Source organism: Hevea brasiliensis, chromosome 15 (assembly GCF_030052815.1).
Source record: "Hevea brasiliensis isolate MT/VB/25A 57/8 chromosome 15, ASM3005281v1, whole genome shotgun sequence".
Lineage (NCBI taxonomy): Eukaryota > Viridiplantae > Streptophyta > Magnoliopsida > Malpighiales > Euphorbiaceae > Hevea > Hevea brasiliensis.
Window position 1 is genome coordinate 65136088 of NC_079507.1, and position 21663 is coordinate 65157750.

Consider the following 21663-nt stretch of genomic DNA (forward strand, 5'->3'; position numbering starts at 1 on the left):
AGTTAATAATAATAATCCAACAAATGTAGCCATTTCTTTCCCCTTTTTTTATCAACTCATTCAGTCTTTTCCCTTGTAAGCGAGCTTATGCATTCTGAAATATTGATGAGGAGGCAAGCATTGACACATTAGTATCATTTCTAAATCTGAGTTACATTATGTACTGCAAACATTAGACGCAGCAAAGCTCATATACTGATGTCCTACTTGCGTGTGTACCCATGCTATAACTTAAAACTTGAAAGTATTCTATGAACCTTGATTTTTTACATGGATCATGATAAGAATGAGGGAAGGAAAAGATTGTCCAAGTATATCATCACTTTTTGTTTCTTTCCCTCCTGCTTTATATGATACCTACAAAACCTAAACCAACCAATTGTAACTCTAAAAAAAGCATCATTTTTTTAAGCTGCTTCATTCTCTTCTAGCTGGCATTGAAGATGATCTAGGAACACTGTCCACGAAAAGATTTGTTGTCTTTGGTGAAGAAATAGAAGCTGATGGTCGAAGGAGTGGAGTACCAACCCTACTTGAAGTTTCATTAGCAACTGGTACAGTTCTATTTGAAATAGTAGAAACTGGCTGTAACTCAACTTCAGTATGTGTACTAGCAGCAGTATCACGAACATTAAGATATAGGTGATCATCTTCCTCGAGTGATAATACTGTACTTGTGTCTGTGTGTATAGTAGAATCATCAGTGAAAATTCCATGTCTTCTCTTCCTTCTAGCTGCCTTTCCCCATCCATGGATTGTCTCCCTTATCCTTTGTGGGATTAGTGCTGCCTTATAATTTGTTCCCATCTGGACAAAAAGGGAAAGCATACATGATTCTAGCAATAATTATAATAACAATAATAATGCAGGGGGAAATTAGTACTCATATTTTGAATCAGAATGTGATACAATACCACAACCTTCAATTCTGAAAGCCTGTTAAAGCCATGTTTGCAGAATTGCAGCCATTAATCCATAAAAGGAGGGCAGAGACCTCCAGAGCAGATAATCATGGTGTGATTCCTCCAACCTCTCAAATTGGAGGCAATTTAGGGCACTCAACTTTTCAACTTATTCTCATGTTTAATATTTAAAGTTTGCACTGAAAGTCCAAAACCCTGGTTCATGGACAAAGGGCCACTTAACTTTGCGGCTTATTCTTGTATTCCCAAGTATAAAGTTTGCTGAATGACTATGCCTATGAAAGTTCCTATTCAAAAGATAGTATCTACTTTTTCATCAAGATAACCATCCAACTGATAAGAACATAACATAGTTCATGGACCCTAAATTAATTAAAAGGCTCAATCTTTTGCCAAGTCTAGAAATAGTTGAGAATCGTCTCTTGCAATATTCATATCCACAAATATTGAATTTATATGATTTTTCAAAATATATTCAGTCATCATCAATCCAGATAAAAAGAGAATTACATCATCCACAAAGAAAAAGCTAAGAGCCATGGAGACTAGGACATCAATACTTGGCAGCCAATAAAAGATGTGCATCAAAATTTATCAATTTTAAGAATATTTTAAGCTTGAAAAAAAAAAAAAGACCTTCCACAACTCTTATGAGTTTTTTTCATCAATTTCATTGTTCTATATCCATCAACTAGTCATCATGCAATATCAGAGAAGGCATGAGAATACTTCCACATGTCCCAGTCTGATATACCAAAGCATTTACATTGGCAATCTAAAAACAACAGTGGGTAATACATTTAAATTATCACCAACTGCATGTGTTGCAAGATCCTATCTATTGTTTTGAATCAAGTGGCAGGGATACTAGATCTCCCCTTGCTTAAATATCTTCGCCAGCCCATGTCTGGGTTCAAAACCCATGATTAGAGGCACACACATGTAGGCCTAATACCTTTGGCTGTTATATAAGCCTTTGCCTTGTAGTTGCAGCTACACGCAATTACAAGGTGTGATGGCTTGTGGGCAAAATTCCGTAACTCAAATACGTACAGAAGTAACTCATATATTTTGTACATAATTTTCTCAATGTATATTTTTCTATGAATATGAACCTGAGTAACCAACGCATAAAGAGGCAAGGTGCTGTAGCTGCAGAGAAATTGTCCAGCAAAACTACAAGAAAAAACGATAATATAAGTGTCACAGAGGTGGACACATCTCAAGAAAATCAGAGCAAGATGAAATCTAACTATACCCCAAAATAAGTCGTATGTACACCAGCAAGTGATTCCTAATAAAGCAGGAATTGTAACCAAATTGCCACTGTATAATGATCAACAACAGACATGTTAGTTAAAGTGACTAGATCCAGCATCGTGCATATAATGGCAAAGAATTTAAAAAAAAAAAAAAAAAAAACTCTTAATTTCTTTTCCTGTGGTTTTTGGATCTCTTTTCTGAAAGTTCACATTTTTCAGAACCAATCCATCAGTCAACTGAATACCAATCCAGTCATGGAAGAGTACGTACCCAGAACCAAAAGAATGAAGCCAACTCAAATGCGTTCTTCAATGAAATTTAGATTAAAAAAAAAAAAAAAGAAACATGCAAATATCAGTTTTGACAGTCTGACACGAGGTAATAAAGATTATTTAGTGGAAAAAAAATAAAAAAGAAAAGATAATATGAGTTACAACTCTTTTAACAAATCATCACTATGAACAATACTAACCTGGAACAGAATAAAATGGATCAAGGTCAGTAACAGTTCTGGCTTCTTGAACCAAAAAAGGTCATCTCGAGGCTTTAGCTTTGTTCCGGCAAAGTATCCAGTTATGCCAGCACTCTCCAATGACAAAGTTGCAATAACATGCTGTAGTTTTGTACCCACCAAAAGGACAAGCTGTCCAGGAACTGAAATATCAGAATAACACAATATGAAAGGGCATAGGAATTTTTAAAAATTTTCATGGGTGCTTCTACCATTCCACTCACCCTAGACACAAATCAGTCGATTTTTCAAGTGTCTATTTGTTTATGCATACTTGGGTCTGGAGATGGGTTAGGATTTAGTCCTTTCAGTTCAGGCTGTTTGTTTCACATGCCAAATTTTCATGTTGTTTTGGGTTCAAGTCACTCCACATTTCAAACTCCAGATCATGCAAAAGTTAGATTTTTGGGAATTCATTTCAGGTTGCTTGAGTCATTTTGTAACTATTTTGAGGTTTCACTTTGCAATTAGTCAATTTCTGGAAATTTTCAATTTAAAAATAAATTATTTCAAGTTATTTGGTTGCTGGAGTTTGAACCTAAAATTTTCTAGTTATTTTGTGTTTAGTGCATGCTCATCCCAGTTTTGGCCCCATTTCCAGGGACATTTGGATCAGCTATGCAAGTCCAAAATTGCCAGCCACTACCTACAAATGTCTTTTTCAAGTGTAAAGGTGAGTAGTGCAACAGAAACTAAAAAGAAAAGGCAATTACGGTGATAGGAATGATGGCCATCCAGAAATAGAGATTAGACCCTGTAGTAAGGAACAAAACCCAAATAAGCACAAGTTTCATAAAGTTTGAAAATTAGTAATATCAATCAGACAACATTCTAGAAGCAAGATTAGCTAAGAAGTGAAATCCAATCTACATTCATTATCAAAGCAGATAATTGTCATTAAGATAATCTGCAAAGTCACTTAAGAAAGAAAGGATTAAAAACAAAAGTCACAGCACATGTTGAAATATTTTCTCTGGCAAGGGCAAATTCATTTTAGTACCATACCTTTTACATTAAATAGCATGAAAGCAACAACAAATCCCCACAATGGACCACTGCAGTGTATAAACAATTACTTTAGTTGGCTTATTCTCTACAATAATCAATAATGCAAGCACATATTTATTTGTGCATGTGTATATATATATACAGGACTTCCTGAAAAGAGTTAGCATAAAGTCCAACAGAACACCAACACCAAGCACACTACTTTTACCTCACACCAACTATCCTTTGGAATTCTTCTTCCATAGAGCGAATCATGTAGCTGTGAAAATCATATTTCATGGAAAGATTGTGATTCTGCCAGGAGCAAGAAAATAAAAGGATTAAATGTCAATAAGCACTAGTAATACTAGTATTATTGTTAGTAGTATGCCCTAGAACATATCATTTAGTATGTATCTTGTACATATTTTTATTAATAAAAGGCATTTCCACTTTTCCGTTTACATAACATATTTATGTGTAATAGAAAAGGTCCATTGATATTTTGTTAGAAATATTATTCTTAAGTTGTTAAGAATATGAGTGACAATATTTCTAGCACAAAGTATCATAAATAGGTTCACAATCGAGGATACTTCATAATAAGGACATGACTTATCCAGAAAGATTGTATTCATATTTGTTCTCAAGTTATTTATATGAGATATAAATAAGATGGAATGGTGAGTCTCATGCTATATAACAAACATGATAGGCACTTATAAATGATAAGTAGGCCGAACCAGTGACACTTATGACAAGCACATGGAGTTTACTCTTGTCAATGTTTTGTCATAAATCATATCAGTGCATATAATCTTTAGACCTGAGATAGCACAGTTATCTTGTATATAGGTAGTTTGAGTTTGATACTGCTTTCATACTTGTACTATGTATGAGTATATGGGCATCTGTTGGCTCCTACTAGTTATATATGGAGGTAGGTGTTGATCAAGATGGAATCTGTTCCTCTAAGTAAATAGAGATAAAATCCTATGTTCATTTAATTGTTCTTGATGTTTCAAGTTTCTGGCCAGGACAGATAGATTTATTCAGAAAAGAGTTTCTGATGAGAAAATCTTTTTAATCAAGAACTGAAATTAAAAGAGAACATAATATTCATAGCAAATGGAGTTTGACATAAACCATGACTCCAGCTTGAGTTGGGATTTTGTAACAGAGAGATTCTAGTACATGGTAACATATGATTATAGGTTCATTTAAGGTAAACCTTATTACTAATTGGGTGGCCATGGCATGCTATGCTAGGTGTTAACTATGATCTATGAGGTTCATAAAATGATTTAGAGAAATCATTTATGGTAAGAAAGAGTTCTGATGATATATAGAGTTGATATCATGTCTCATTGCCAATTAGTGATGAGCCTAGTAAGTCACACACATACACAAGTTATCACCTATTTAAATATGATTTAATTAATTAATTAAAGAGTTTAATTGATTAATTAAATAGGTTTGGTTTGCAATTAAATTGCAAAGTCCCTAGCATGACTATGAGGTTCATAAAATGATTTAGAGAAATCATTTATGGTAAGAAAGAGTTCTGATGATATATAGAGTTGATATCATGTCTCATTGCCAATTAGTGATGAGCCTAGTAAGTCACACACATACACAAGTTATCACCTATTTAAATATCATTTAATTAATTAATTAAAGAGTTTAATTGATTAATTAAATAGGTTTGGTTTGTAATTAAATTGCAAAGCCCCTAGCATGACTTGAAACCAAATCTAGATTATTGGATGTATAGTATAAGTTAAATTTATATTTAAAGTGTTTAAATATGAATTTAATTAATGAGAAATTAATTTATAGAGATTAATTAATTAATTTATATTTGATATAAATTAGAAGAAGAAAAATAATTATTTTGGGTTAAGAACTCAAAATTAAGACACAGGCGCATTTTGGTCATTTCACAGTGTGACACGTGGCACCATGAGATGGTGACACATGGGATTACACATAAGCTTGCCAAATGTTTTTTAATCATGTTAGATGATTAAAATCAAGATTAAATATAGGTTTGACACTTGGCACAATGTTATTGGGTCACTTAAACCTAGAGCTAATCAAAGGGTGACATGTGGCAAGGGTTTAATGTGTTAACCTAGCTATATAAGTGTTGTTATGAAAAAGAAAAACAACCAACAGCCACTCCTCTTCTTTGTCACGCCATTTTGAGGCTCTCCATCTATTTTTCTTCATCTCTCATCAATTCAAAGAGATTAGCCATCAATCTCTTGAATTAAGAACACTAGAAATTGTTTCTAGTGTCCTGTTTACATCTCTAATCTCTTAAAAGGCAGAACTTGAATTTCTAAATAATAGAAAAAACTTTAGAAGCTGTTCAAGGGCTGCCATAGGTGTTCTTGGTGTGGACAAGCTAGAGGGACAACATTTGGTGTCCTGAAGACAAATCTCAAAGGCGCAGACACGCTGCAGTACATCAAGAGGTTAGTGTAATCATTCTTGATTTAATCTAGGGTTCTAAAATTAATCTGATTAATTTTAAAATCTTAAATGGCAAATACAGATCCAAAAACATATTAAAAGAGTTTTAATATGTTGTTTATTATTGAAATCAAATAGATAAAAATAAATCTTGCATGATGCATGTGACCCTAGGTGAAAATTTTTGAATTCAATGGTATAAACTTGTGTTTTTCACGCTTCTGTTCCTTCAACTATCTAGCACATAAGCGAAGAAATTCAAATCATAAGAATCCACATACACAGGTACTTCGCTTTATATCCCAGAAATGGCCTATTTTTTACAAACATTTTAATTTGCTCATAAGCATGGATTTGTGTACGAGAATAGGCTATGTTCCTTAGGGGCCCTCTTTTACTAACAATATATACCTTATTTCAGGCTCATTTATCATATTTAATCACTATAGTATCCATCTCATTTCAGAGTACCTCCCCTCTCATATTCTTCTCCTTTCTTTTTATTTCTGGTGTGTGTATTTCTGTGGTAGTGTGGGTAGGGCAGCAGCGCACCAAATGAGTGGTCTTTGTTTAAATTGGTATTTAAGATGATCAAAACAATAAGTTGAAAATCAAAACTTCCTTAACATGTCTTTTGCTCTTACACAATCTTTCCATTGGACAATCAATCATGAAACATAATTTCTTAAATGTGTTCCATGTAAATATATTTTGCTGTGTACTGGTGTATGTAGCTCATCCTATTATGAAACAACAGCATTCATATGCACATAATAGGGCCACAGACAATAAGGTAGATGAATGAGAAAATATGAAACAAAGACAAGATAAAAGGAATAACCTTTCAATAAAATGTCCATAAATATTAAAATATAATATACATATATAAAGGAACATATATAACTGAATTTCTAACAGATGGTAACACAGCATACCATGATAAAGCCCTTGCGAAGAGTGAGGTAATCCGTGCGAACCACTGAATGTCCAAATTGCCGGAAGAAACAAGTCTACAAGTTGATTAAATTAGAAAATTCAACAGAAGTCATCATCCAGATACAAAAGGGTACAATGGAAAATTAGAATCAAAGTAATAATCAAAGTGATAAGAAAGTGAAGAGACAAACTAGGAAACTATTAAGAGCAACCTGTGCAAAATAAACAGATAAAAAAAAAAAAGGAAGAAAACGGGGGGAGTGAGTAGGGTAGGTGCACAAGCTTTAGTTTCCCCAAGAACTTCATAGAACAAATAGGCATCTTTGGAAGAAAGAAAATGGGCACAGGTGGTTGGGGAAAAAGTAAAAAATGGGTTGGGGTGGGGGAGCGGGGGGGCAGAGGGGAGGGGATGTTGGGGGTTGTTGTTGTTGGTGCTCTAGTTAGCACTTCAGTTTCAGATTTTCCACTTCACTTTCCACATCATAAATTACATTCAATCATAACATTGAGTTCCCAAATAAATGAGTTCTCTAATTGGCTTTAGTACAAGAAATTAGAGTGAATGACAAACAAGCATATATTACGACATATAAAAGCAAATAGAGGCAAGACTAAAAAAAAGTTTTGTAGTTCTCTAATTGGCTTTAGTACAAGAAATTAGAGTGAATGACAAACAAGCATATATTACAACATATAAAAGCAAATAGAGGCAAGACAAAAAAAAAGTTTTATAGTTCTCTAATTGGCTTTAGTACAAGAAATTAGAGTGAATGACAATCAAGCATATATTACAACATATAAAAGCAAATAGAGGCAAGACGAAAAAAAAGTTTTGCACCCACCAACCGTATAAGAAAACTATTCTTGGCCAAAGGATTTGATGCATGATATCTGACAAAGTTTGTCTGCCTTCGCAAAGTCTGCTCTCTCATGATGTCTGATACAGAATAAAATTACCAATTCATGATTACTTTCCTACAACTCAATAGTTTGAAATTTTGCACTTAGTTTGGAATGACTTAAGCATCAAGATGCCCCTTAAACCCCAACACTGATCAAATCAATAAAGGAAAGCCTAAAACAGCTAAGATAAACAGCTTTTGATATTCAATCATAAAACTCAGGCGTAAAGAGTTCTATTGTCAAAGTGATTGCTCACAAATAACAAAGCAACAAAATATCTTTCCTACTTATTCTCTTCTTGTACTTCTCAATGACTCCATGGCAAGTCTTTAGTCTAGTGCTCATAAACTTCTATTGTAGTATCTAACACAAAGAAATAGATAAGAATGAAACAAACTCCCTAGTAGTAAATAATATGTCAAGATAAAGACTTGATGTCTCCACATCAACCAGTCATTAGAACTAATTTTCTGAAAAATTGCAAAACAAACAAAAGCCCTTACTTTAGACAGAACCTTAGCATTCCAATTTGATTTGTCAAATCAAATGGCATAAATTGAATGACAATTGGACTTTGGTAAGATGAGTAAAATGATTGGCCCAAAAAAAAAAAAAAAAAAAAAAGCCTTCTGCATGATTTACAATTTTGCCAATCTTTTTAATTTTATCTATTCTACCCTCAATCTTTCATGTTTATTTCAATTTTAGCTATTAATTTCAAATTACAGAAAAATTATTTTATTGCCAACTCAGATAAAATATTAATTTTCTAGTCAAAATGATATTTTAATATGTTAGCCCTTCTCACTCGCATCTCCTCCCTATTCAAAGAACACAAAATAATAATGATTTTAACTAAACTTAGAATTAAATAATTTTTTTTTAGTCAATTTAAAATTGATTGCTAAAATTGATAAAATGAAAAGGATTGGCTAAAATTGATAATTTGCAAAGGTCATGGCATTTTTTGTCATTCGGCCAAAATGATTCGAAATAAACAATTCTAGAAACATCCAAAAATAAAAATATCCTACCTAAATTTCTTCCTTGAATTGATTAAAAGTTACCTCTTATAAATTCCAAAGTCCAGAAAATATTTCTAATTTTTTTTGGATTTTTACATCCGCCTAAAAAGTCACACAAAAATGTTGTTCTACAGCTGCTACCCATCTTTAAGCCGTTTCTTTCAAATTCCTTATAATTCTACTTCCAGTGGTGACTGATGAAAATTATATCTAAAATCCAATTATGTTCTCAAAGTTCCAAAACATACAACTTTATGTATTCAGGTGCTAGTAAAAATAGCACAAATTCAAAAGAGGGATCAAATATGTATGATGTGGATTAGACATTCAAGACAGTGCTTGAAATGAACAAAAAAAAAATGTAATAAGAGCCTTCAGTATTTAAATATACCCAAAATGGCTTATTGGCTTTGCAGTTTTGAGGTTACCTGATAACATATCATGGCGATCCATATGAGCCTCTTCTTCCCATATCCTCCAACTATGAATCTGGTTAAATAATTACAGTTTTAAACAATTAGGGAGAAAAAAAAAAAGCATTCTGATTTCACATTTCTAATTTACAATGCCATGGCTTTTATACAATTAGCTACTACAGGGAAAATATTGATGTAAATTAGGTTGAGAGAGTTGTCTACTTGTCTTGCCCAAACATGCAAGTAAATTGGCTTGGCACATCAGTCATGCCATTATTTCAGAAATACAAGACCCACTATTAGATTTAAAATATTAATGATAAAATAAAGCAATAATAGAGTAACACTTTTACACAACATAATTGATAATGAAAATGGACCTAGCTAACCTCCCATGTAGACATAGCATGTGGAGCAACAATAACATCAACAACAAAAAATTGAACACTATGACGTTTGACTTTGATGCCATATCAATGTTTCAGACCTAAAAGTTTAAGCAAGCAGGTGAAGAGGTCCATACATTGTCTTAAACCACACCATATTTCACAGTTAATTAATACAGGATTACTAAATATGAATGATATATTATATAGACCTTTTACAAAAATTACAATTTTTTTGCCATGCAATAATCACAGTGCAATATGTTATCTGTTCATAGTTTATCAAACCTATTAACTTCCTTAACTATGATTATTTATGGAGCATAATCACAGAGGATTCACTCTCTGCTCTAACTAGCTACCTAGTAGTGCCTTGCCCATTTTGACATTATCCTGTATATAGTGACTTCCAACGAAAGTTTAAATTTATCACAATATACAACCAAGATAAACCATTAAATCAGATAAAATGGAACAAGAAAAGCATTGACATTGTGAACAACTGAACAAGGCATCAATACTTCTACTAAACTTGGCCTTTCTGAAAACAATTTATTATGGAAAGTCAATCACTATATTATTTCTCTGTATATTCTGTATTTTGTATTCCTATTTAGGATTTCTTCCTAATTAGTAGAACACAATTATAGAAATCAATTGTATATATATACCCTTGTACAGATTAATTGAAATTAATGAGAATCATCTCTTTCTATATGGTATCAGAGCATATCATCTATCTAGGGTAACTATTTGTTCTCACCACCTAGCTCAGGAGAGACCTAGGCTGCCGACCGGCCGTTTCGACTCCGATCAACATCACCGGCGTCGCCTCAACCCCCTCATTCCACCACTATATGCTGTTGCCTGATCCAGTACACCATTAAAGGACTTATGAGGTTTGGCTCTCAGATTCTATTTCGGTATTTGCTTGATTTGTGATTTTGGGTTATTTTGCTGCTGTAAGCACTTTGGATTAGCGTTTCGGTTAGTTTTCTTTGTCTCAACAAATGACAGATAATAAGAATGTTATTTCTGATGTGACTCCGATGATGACTAAGATCACGGAATACAAACTTAATGGTTCGAATTACCTGGAGTGGAGTAAGATTTTTAGGGTCTATTTGCGTAGCATTGATAAGGATGATCACCTTACTAAAGATTCACCTACTGATGATACACGACAAACTTGACTAAAGGAGGATGCTCTGTTGTTTTTGTAGTTTCGGAACTCGATTCAAAGTGAGGTAATTAGTTTAATTAATCACTATGAATTTATTAAGGAATTAATGGATTACTTAGATTTTCTGTATTCTGGTAAAAAGAATATCTCCCGTATTTATGATGTTTGTAAGGCATTCTACCGTGATGAGAAAGAGGAAAATATAATTGTCCGTAACTTCAGAAGAAAAATCAGCAATCACAGATGGCAAATATGGCAGCAGAGGATTCTATAGTATCTTTCTCTGAGAAAACTGTTTTGGTATCTGCAAAGAATTTTGCACAGTTTTCCCAGCCTCTGTCACTGCGATCGCTGAGTCAGGTAAATCCACTACATGCCTTATGTTTTCCTCATCCAAATGGGTTATTGATTATGGTGCGACAGATCACATGACAGGTAATTCTAGTCTTCTATCTGCTTTTCAGTCTAATCTTACTTCCTCTACTGTTACTTTAGCTGGTGGTTCTACTTCTTGTGTCATGGGTTCTGGAACTGCGAACTCGACTTCGTCAATTTCTTTATCACTGTTTTGTGTCTACCAAAATTCTCTTTTAATCTCCTTTCTGTTAGTAAACTTACCCGTACTTTAAATTGTTCTGTTTCCTTTTTTCTTGACCAGTGTTTGTTTCAGGATCTTACGACGAAGCAGATTATTGGTAGATGACGTGAGTCAGGTGATCTCTACATTCTGGAAATCATGTACTGCGGTCTCTTATTTGCTCCAGTACCTTAACACTTCTTGAAGCTCATTGTATATTGTGCCATCCTTCTTTGTCTACCATGAAGAAGTTGTGTCCTCAGTTTCAGTCTTTATCAGTACTAGAATATGAGTAGTGTCAGTTTGCAAAATATTATCGTTTGCCTTCTGTGTCTAGAGTCAATAAACGAGCTTCATCCCCTTTTGAGTTAGTTTATTCTGATGTTTGGGGTCCTTGTTCTATTACTTCTAAAATTGGATTTCGTAATTTTGTTACTTTTGTTGATGATTACTCTCGTGTTTCCTAATTATATTTAATGAAGAATTATTCTGAGTTATTTTCTATCTTTTATGCCTTTTATAATGAAATCAAAATTCAATTTAATATTTCTGTGCTCATATTAAGAAGTGATAATGCGAAAGAATACTTTTCAACACAATTTCAGTCTTATATGACACAAAATGGCATTCTTCATCAGTCTTCCTGTGTGGATACCCATCCCAAAATGGCGTAACCGAAAGAAAAAATCAGCATCTTCTTGAGGTTACTCATGCTCTTCTTTTTTAGATGAAAGTTTCTAAACACTTTTGAGTGGATGCAGTTTTTACGACATGTTTTTTTATCAATCGTATGCTGTCTTCTGTCCTTAATGGGAATATTCCTTATACTGCTTTGTTTCCTACAAAATCTTTGTTCCCTGTTGAACCCCATATTTTTTGTTGTACCTATTTTGTGCGTGATGTTCGTCCACAGGTTACTAAATTGGATCCAAAATCTGTCAAATGTATCTTCCTTGGGTACTTCCGGCTCCAAAAAGGGTACCGTTGTTTCTCTCCTACTCTTAATCGTTATCTTGTTTCTGCAGATGTCACATTTTTTGAGTCTACTCTATTTTTTCCTCAATCATCTGTGTATGAGAGTCAGGGGGAGGAGGATGATCTCTTAATATATACTGTCCAATCAATATCTAGTCCTCTCCCATAGCCTGTTCCTTCTGTCTCTAGACCTACTCGACCTCCCGTCGTTCATGTTTATTCCAGGAGATTGGAGATTCCTAACTCAGATCCTCCACCAGCTACTTCATTGGGAGATCCTGTACCTCATACTAATTATGATTCTAATATAGACTTACCTATTGCTCTTCGTAAAGGTAAAAGTTTATGTACTTACCCTATCTCTTTTTTTGTTTCTTATAATCAATTGTCTTCTTGTTCTCGGTGTTTTGTTACTTCTTTAGACTCTGTTCCTATCCCTAATACTGTTGGTGAGACACTATCTCATCCTGGCTGGAGTGTTGCTATGAAAGAGGAAATGGAGGCTTTAGATGCTAATGGTACATAGGAACTGTTGCCTTTGACTACTGGTAAGAAAGCTATTGGTTGCAAATGGGTATTTACAATAAAGATAAATTCTGATGGTTCTGTGGCTAGGTTAAAAGTACGCCTTGTAGCAAAAGGATATGCTCAGATATATGGGGTTGATTACTCTGACACTTTTTCTCCTGTAGTTAAACTTACTCCTGTTCGCTTGTTTATCTCTTTAGCAGCTACATATGATTGGCCTCTACACCAATTGAATATCAAGAATGCTTTCCTTCATGGTGATCTTCAGGAGGAGGTGTATATGGAGCAACCACCTGGGTTTGTTGCTCAGGGGGAGTTGGGTAAAGTTTGTAGGCTTCGGAAGTCTCTTTATGGCTTGAAACAAAGTCCTAGGGCCTGGTTTGGGGGATTCAGTGAAGCAGCACAGGAATTTGGTATGCAAAAGAGTAAGTGTGATCACTCAGTATTTTATAAGCAATCTGAGGCTGGTCTAATTCTCCTGGTAGTCTATGTGGATGACATTGTCGTTACTGGGAGTGACTCTGCAGGTATTTCATCTCTTAAAACCTTCCTCCAAACCCAGTTTCAGACCAAAGACTTGGGATTGTTAAAGTATTTCTTGGGTATTGAAGTTATGAGAAGTAAGAAGGGTATTTTCTTGTCTCAAAAAAAATATGTCCTCGATTTATTGATAGAGACAGGAAAATTTGGTGCTAAGCCTTGTAGTGCACCAATGACTCCAAGTTTACAACTGTTAGCCTGGGGATAGTGAGTTGTTTGAAGATCCAAAGAGATACAGGAGATTGGTAGGAAAATTGAACTACCTTACAGTCACTTATCCTGACATTGCTTATGCCGTTAGTGTGGTAAGTCAGTTTATGTCTTCCCCAACTGTTGCTCATTGGGAAGCCTTGGGACAAATCTTGTGTTATCTGAAAGGCGCTCCAGTAAGAGGTTTGTTATATGGCAATCATAGGCATTTAAATGTTGAATGTTTTTCAGATACTGACTGGGCTGGATCTAAGGTTGACAGGAGGTCAACTACTAGATATTGTATTTTTGTTGGAGGAAATTTGTTATCTTGGAGAAGCAAGAAGCATAGTGTAGTTTCTCAATTTTGTGCTGAATCCGAATATAGAGCCATGGCAAAATCAGTGTATGAGGTAATGTGGATACTTCAATTACTAGATGAAATAGGTTTTAAGACCTCCCTGCCTGTAAAATTGTGGTGTGATAATCAAGCTGTGCTCCATATTGCTTCTAATCCGGTGTTTCATGAGCAGACCAAACATATTGAGATTGATTGTCACTTTGTTTGTGAAAAGATTCAACAACAGATCATCTCAACAGGACAAATCAAAACTGGAGAGCACTTAGGAGATATTTTCACAAAAGCTCTGAATGGAGCTAGGATTGACTACATTTGTAACAAGTTGGGCATGATTAACATCTATACTCCAACTTGAGGGGGAGTGTTATGGAAAGTCAATCACTATATTATTTCTTTGTATATTTTGTATTCTGTATTTCTATTTAGGATTTCTTCCTAATTAGTAGAACACAATTATAGGAATCAATTGTATATATATACCCATGTACAGATTAATTAAAATTAAGGAGAATCATCTTTTTCTACACAATTAATTAGTGAGAAAAACTATTATAAATTCAACATTTCTCCGCTAGGATGAGCATAATTATGACAAATGTTGTTACCTTCACAATAGCCAGCAACATTGTTAAGCAACTGTAAGATATATGTGTGACTGCCATGACAAAGATGAAGCGATGCAACTGTTCAAGACCTTCATATGATACAAATGGCTCATGTCCCTGAACAACAGAACAGTTATTAGCATACCTTAGTGCATTTCAAATGTGAGAAAAAAGAATCAGGTAGACAAGTATAAGCAAAAATTTTAAAAAAAAAAATCGCTTCTACATTTAGAGAGAGAGAGCTGACTAATACAGTCAATGCTTTCATTAAGGCTATGCGCTTCTGCAGCATCTAAAGCTTCTTAATTATTTTACTAAACTTCAATTATACTTTCATTTAGTGGAGGATGCCTCACCCTTCCTATTGAATTTCTTCTTTTCATTTCAATGTCTAATAATATCGTTTCTAATCTAGACCTATAAATTTATAGGAAAATTCTATCTTCCAAAAACCATAGATAATACTGAAGTAAGATCCTGAACATCATTTTATATGAAAAAATGACATGCCTCTTTGCAGGTATTATGATCCAACCTATTCAGCATTCTCCGGACTGAGAGAGGAAAAGCAGAAAGCAACAGTAATTTACGTCCCTGGTAAGTGTTTTCTTCCGGTTCTTCATCAATCTCAGTCCTAGAGCAAGGAGCAAAATTACTGCTATAGAACTTTGATGGAATGCAAAAATTGGCTATTGTGCTTGATGTAGCTGTTAGAAGGAGTGAAATGAATCCAAGCAGCATCAACTCTGAAGACAATTACACAAAATTAAGACAAATAAATGAGTGATTAAACAACATGTAATGGAAATTAGCCAAGAGACCATTATAACTAAAATGACAAAAGAAGCTTCCAGATATATTTGGGATTGCATATGGAACTTATGCATAATACCTTCTTTCATTTTCTCTACAGCTGCAAGCAAAGGTTTCCGATTTGTTTTCCGCAGCCACTTAAACAAAGAAATGAAATTGTGAGATAAAACAAAAGCACTAAAGTTAACGTGAAAATCAATATCAGAGCAAATAAAATTGTAGTAGGTTTAATATAATAACCTTGAATTCAATCTGTTTGATAACTATAATATTAATAGCATATCCTTGTTTCAACTTATCTATGCTATGGATATCTTTCCAGGCAAATCAATGAAATTTAGCATAAAATTTCTTCAAACGAAATATTAGATGCAATTTATGCACATATAACGACAAATATTGCACCTTCAATTACAATTTGCAGGGCCTAATGTAGGGGACGTAAAATCTTCTGTAATTTCCATTATCATTAGCACAAACTTGAATGCAAAAGATTTTCTTTTCTTGTCTCTCCTTTTGAACACCTTCAATTTCACATAAATGTAACTTAAAACAGTAATCCCTTTCCATATAAGATTAAAAAGCATATGAAGAAAGCAGTTTAAACAAACAAAAAAAGGTATGTCACACAAAATTTTCTTAGTCCAAAAATAAATTGAGGGAAAAATTAGCGCATAAATAAATAAAGCACGCACACTCCACATCACATTAAAAATGACACTTTTCAGCAACTTGAATAATAATAATAATAATAATAATAATAATAATAATAATAATAATAATAATAATAATAATAATAATAATAATTAACATGATAAATACTAATGAAATAAGTGCATGATATACTAACGTTGCTTAGCCGGTGAATTGAGCGCTCCACAATCAAAGAAACGACCACAAAGATTGTCAACACAGTTGCAACTGACCATGTTGGAGTTAAGGCCAATGAACGCACTTCTTTGGTATTCTCTACCATATTACCAATCCTACTCATACACCACAAAACCCTTTGTTTCTAATCTTAAAACCTAAAATTTCTCTCAGACCAACCACAAATGAGAAACAAAAACCCATGTTATAAAAAGTGCAATTACATCCGAAACTCATACATAGACTAATTATGATCCTTTTTTCTTTCCCACTTCAACAGTACCATCCACAAGACAATTCTGAAAGATGGGTACTTCACATTTTCAAGCTATCTAAACAGGCACAACGACAAAAATGACAAATGTTGAAGAACAAGGTTATATCTAAAATGTCTCCTATATTTGATTCCAGAATATAAAATCTCTGCCTTAAAAAAGAACACCGACCATTTTATTTTTCCTTTATCACCGCCCGAGTAGAGAAAACGCCAAAACCCAGCGTTTTCTCAGCCTATCAAAGTCGATCCAGGTACACAGAAATCCCTCTTGCTCTCTCGCTCTCAAAAAAGGCTCTGAGAGTCAATATCTATTTACACATGGGAAACTATTCTGGGTCCTACATTTTCATGGAATAGCGAAGAAAAAGAATCTGAATGACCACATTGAAAGAAAGCAGATCGAGAGTTTAGAAAAATGGGTGGTTTTAGTTTGGTCCTACAGCTGCAAAAGTTTGGACGATGGGTGGGTGGGTGGGTGGGTGTTGCGATTTTTTGCTTTCTTAAGCAGAGAAAGACAAAAGGGTAGGTTCAATATGGCCTTCACCAGAAGAGATCCCAGAGTTTGGAGCCTCGAAAGTGCTTCGACGTTTCTCTTCTCTCTCGTCTTCTTCCTTCAATGGACAACACCCTTACGCCAGCACACTAATTTAAAATGCGTGCCAGTGGCAGGGAAGGACGGGGGAGTAGTTATTTAACAGCCTTCAAATCTGGAATGACGGGCAACAACAACGATGTCGTTTTAAAGGATAAATTTATTTTATTTAAAGGGATTTTTCTTTTACTTTTTCTAATATTATTTAATTCCCACCAAATTTAATTATTCTCTACTTATAATACCCCTAATTTTTAAATTTATTATTTTGTGAGTAAATATTAATATTTTATTTTATTTAAATTTTAGAAAATTTTTTGAAATTTTTTGAATTTTAAAAATAGGTTTCGATTTTCCAAAAATATAAAACTTTGATGATTTTTAAAAATTAATTTAAAGACCACATGTCAAAACTAAAAATATATTTAGACTCTTCAAATTTTTTTGAGTTTTCTAGAATTTTTTCGAAATTTTTGGGCCTCGTTTTCTGTCCCAAGGCAGAGTAAAAATTTAAAATTTTTGTATCTAAATCGAACCGATCGAATCAAACCTAACCAGATAGGACTGGTCGAATCAGACCAGCCATTTCTTTTTCTTCTTCCTTCCGCAAGCGTGCCCAACACTCCCTATTTCTCTCCCGTTTTCTCTCTCCTCTCTCCTCCTCTTGCTGCGCTGCCTCCGCCCCAGCCTTCCCAACTCGCTGGAGCCCGCCCAGCCCGTCCCCCTCGCCGGTCGTCGCCTGAGGCGCCGGAAAACACGCCTGAAAGCGCCTTAACGCACAGTGCATCATTTCATCTTCTCGGGCCGATTCTGGCATATCCGGCCACCAATCGGACCGGGTCTTATGCCAAACCTCATCTACACCTCGAGAGCTTTCCATAAACACCAAGAACATCAAAATCCATAGAACGGTTTGCCCAATTTTTGTCCGGAAATTTTTAGCCCATTTTGATTTTTGAGCTAAATTTCTCGCAAACCGTGAACTCCACGAGAAAATCGAGAGTACCGGAGTGCTCCACTCGTCGAGAGCTTCGCGGCAATACCAATTTCAAAATTTTTTGACACCGTTTTTCGGTTGGTCCCACGAAACTTTGTAGTATTTTTTTGAGCACTAAATGAGCTTAGAAAATTTCGTAAAAAATTATAGACTAACCCCCGTATTGTGGGTTTCATGTAGGTACCTTCAATTCTCGAAAATTCAACGGTTGCCCGAGTTTGTAAATTTTGGCCCGAACAGACGGGCTACCGAAAAAGTCTTGGAATTGGGTCGAGATTTTGGCTACCCCACCATTGTCAGATGTCGCGAGCACGTTCCTGAGATCGGAATCGACATAGGTAAACCCAAACCTTACTTTTTTTTTAATTATCTAGTTCTTGAATTGGATTAAAAATCTATAAAATATTCGTGATAGCTTAGAAAATTATAATTCATTTTGCATTAGCTTAGTAATAATGCTAAGGACCACGGGGCAAAGTTTTAGAATTTTTAGAGCTCATTTGGGTAGCTTTTGCAAAATGGTTAATTATAAGGACTAAACTGTAATTTTTTATATTGTGATTGTTGATTGTTTGGATGGGCCCAGGAGAGGCTATGTGATGTGATTGAGTTGTGGGTGTGTGGTTTGTGGATATAAAAGTGCGTTTTAAGCCCTTTTGTAGGTTGAGTAAGTCCTAGATATAGAGGAGACTCTGCCGGATTTTCGGCACGACTTAGGATATCTTTGGCCTTTTCTTAGTTTGTATTAAGTCAAATGTATTAAATAATTATAATAAAATTATCAGGTGAGCTGGGACAGTATTCCTCCTTCGCCCAACCCCCACAGTGACTTCGGTTAAGTCTGTGAGTAAAATATTAATTTTAATTTTAATTTCAATATTATTATATATTCAAGCATGCCTATGCATCACTTATAAATATGTATCTATGTAGTTAAATACTAGGCATATTTTATATTGCATACATAATTATTGAAGTGTCATGGATGTTGTTTGTGGTAATTTGAAACAGTGTGTGTGCATGGCATGTGTGTGGTATGGTATTGGATATGGACAGGACAGGTAGACACAGCTTGAGAGACACTCGCTGAGACCCGGTCCTTCGGGGTGGACACCGCTTGAGAGACACTCGCTGGGACCCCGCATTCGGTTTATTAAGCGAAAATCTGGCTTGAGAACCACTCGCTGGCAGAGGTTGGATTAAGAGGGTTGTATAGGGGATCAACTCCCATATATGTATTGTTTGACAGTGTTGGATGTGTGCATGCTCCAAATTGCCTATTTGCTGTTATGATATGAAAATTATAACGATGTTGCATTTCACTCTACAGGGTGCATTAGCTTTAGATAGCTATTGTCACGACCCAACCTATGGGCCGGACCGGCACTAGGACCTGGGCCAGCCTAAAGCCCCCGAGGCCCGTAGTAAGCCTAACTGTTCATTAACCCAACTCTAAGGCCCATTTGGGCCTAATTTCAAGAAACCAGCCATAAAGTGGACCTTTTAACGGAGTTTTGACTCACCTAAACAAAATATATCATCAATTCACCCTCCACATACTCATATCGGTATAAAAATAAATGGGAGCTCAGCTCCCTCATCCAATCCATCAAACATGCATATAATTTTACAGGTCCACATGACAATTTATATTACAGACCCGAATCATTTAAATATTTTTAACACATGGGATAATTCTAGGAGTAAATAAAATTACAAAACTATTGATAAACAACCTGCGAAGGAGAAAAGCAGGTTAACCACAATAAAATCCTCCTGTAGCCTGAGAAAAAAAATATTGAACAGGAATGAGCGTTCGACTCAGAAAGTAAAATATCAATTTTAACCATAATCTCTATAACTATCTAGAACTACCTGTGGAGTGAAATGCAACAGCAACCATATTTTCACATCATAACAACAAAAAGGTAATTTGAAGCAATCATTCACCATGTAACATCAATCATAATATATGGGGTGATCCCTTTCTTAAATCCAAAAGAACGACTTCCACTTAATAACCAAATCGGGTCCTGTAACCAAGAACTCAAGCCGTGTCTACCAAGATCTCAAGCCGTGTCTACCCGTCCTATCCATAGTCCACACCACATCACACGCACGCCAACGCACGCACACTGCTCCAAGGCAAGGAGACCTAGTTATTTGAGATTTTGATAGGCACCAATTCATATACAATTTCCTGATATGAGAATGACAGTAAGTGCATACCTAGTGTTAAGTATGAAAGGACGATCAGAGTAATGAGTTAAATTGAGTTAGCTACTAAGGCTTTTTAAACTATGAGCTAGATGAAGTACTATTTATGGATGAGTTTCAATAGATGAAATTGTTGCTGATGGGTAATTTGAGGTTGAAGTTTAGAAAGCTATGGGCAATATATATGATTATATTAAGGAGAATGAACACGTGAAGTATCTTGTTTGGAATTAAGGCATGACACATATTTCTGTTAGTTCAGATGGAACTTATAGTTTATGGGGCTCATATTCATCCAGGATAAGCAATTTCCTACTAAGGCTGGTAGGGAATGATAATGTTCTGATAGTTAAGTTGGAAAAAAGGGGGTACAAAAAAAAAATTCTCTATGGGTAATTATAAGTGTTACATAAGGTGAAGAATGTGCTGGTAGGAGTAAATCATAGGGTTAGAATTCAAGTAATGAAACTAGTAATCAAGATAACACTAAGAAATAAAAAGAAAGTTAAAGTTGATAATGGGATAGACATCTTTGAAGGAAAAGGTGTAAGGATGAGATAGGACTAAAATTAAGGAATAAGTTGAATAGATACCATCAATACCAAATATAGGATATGGGAAGTGGATAAGATCCAAAGGTCAGGTATAGAGCTCGATAGAGTCAGTTATAATGATGAGGATAAGGAGTGTCTAACCACGCCCTGTGTTGACACTGTGAGTGGTGAAGGATACGTGTCTCGTGACGCCTCGAGTTGGCCTAGGGTGTGTTTTGATGCAGAATGGAAAGGTAGTGGCTTATGCTTCAAGAAGAGGCATGGAACTACCCCACCCATGATTTGGAAATGGCGTAATCTTTGCACTAAAGATCCGGAGACACTATCTGTATGGTGAAGTGCGAGATATACAACCACAAAAGTTTGAAGTACATCTTCCACAGAGGGATTTAAACTTAAGACAGAGGAGATGGATGGAGCTTACGAAAGACTATGATTGCACCATGGAAGGCCAATGTTGTGGCGGATGCTGAAAATCTTAGCGGTTGGCGCACATTTGAGAGAAGAGACCGTTGATTCGGGAGGTACATGAGTTGATGGATCAAGGTTTAATCCTA

General features: G+C 35.0%; 1 protein-coding gene across 4 annotated transcripts; it reads right to left on the bottom strand.

Moving 5' to 3' along the window:
- Positions 1-12: 12 nt before the first annotated feature.
- Positions 13-17397, bottom strand: LOC110655238 (MLO-like protein 11). 4 transcript variants are annotated; one of them, XM_021811469.2, is made up of 16 exons: positions 16450-16587; positions 16005-16123; positions 15679-15736; positions 15297-15532; positions 14787-14903; positions 9455-9515; positions 7941-8035; positions 7098-7172; positions 3914-3999; positions 3703-3752; positions 3411-3451; positions 2659-2829; positions 2457-2492; positions 2182-2249; positions 2039-2099; positions 13-807 (listed from the first exon to the last, which is right to left on the bottom strand). In XM_021811469.2, the coding sequence occupies exons 3-16, from the start codon at positions 15686-15688 to the stop codon at positions 418-420; spliced, it is 1497 nt and encodes a 498-aa protein (XP_021667161.1). In that variant the 5' UTR covers positions 15689-15736; positions 16005-16123; positions 16450-16587; the 3' UTR covers positions 13-417. The 4 variants fall into 4 exon arrangements, with proteins under 4 accessions (XP_021667161.1, XP_021667158.1, XP_021667159.1 ...); XM_021811466.2 differs by lacking the exon at positions 16005-16123 and having other exon boundaries at positions 16450-17397; XM_021811467.2 differs by lacking the exons at positions 3411-3451; positions 16005-16123 and having other exon boundaries at positions 2659-2840; positions 16450-17397.
- Positions 17398-21663: the final 4266 nt, after the last annotated feature.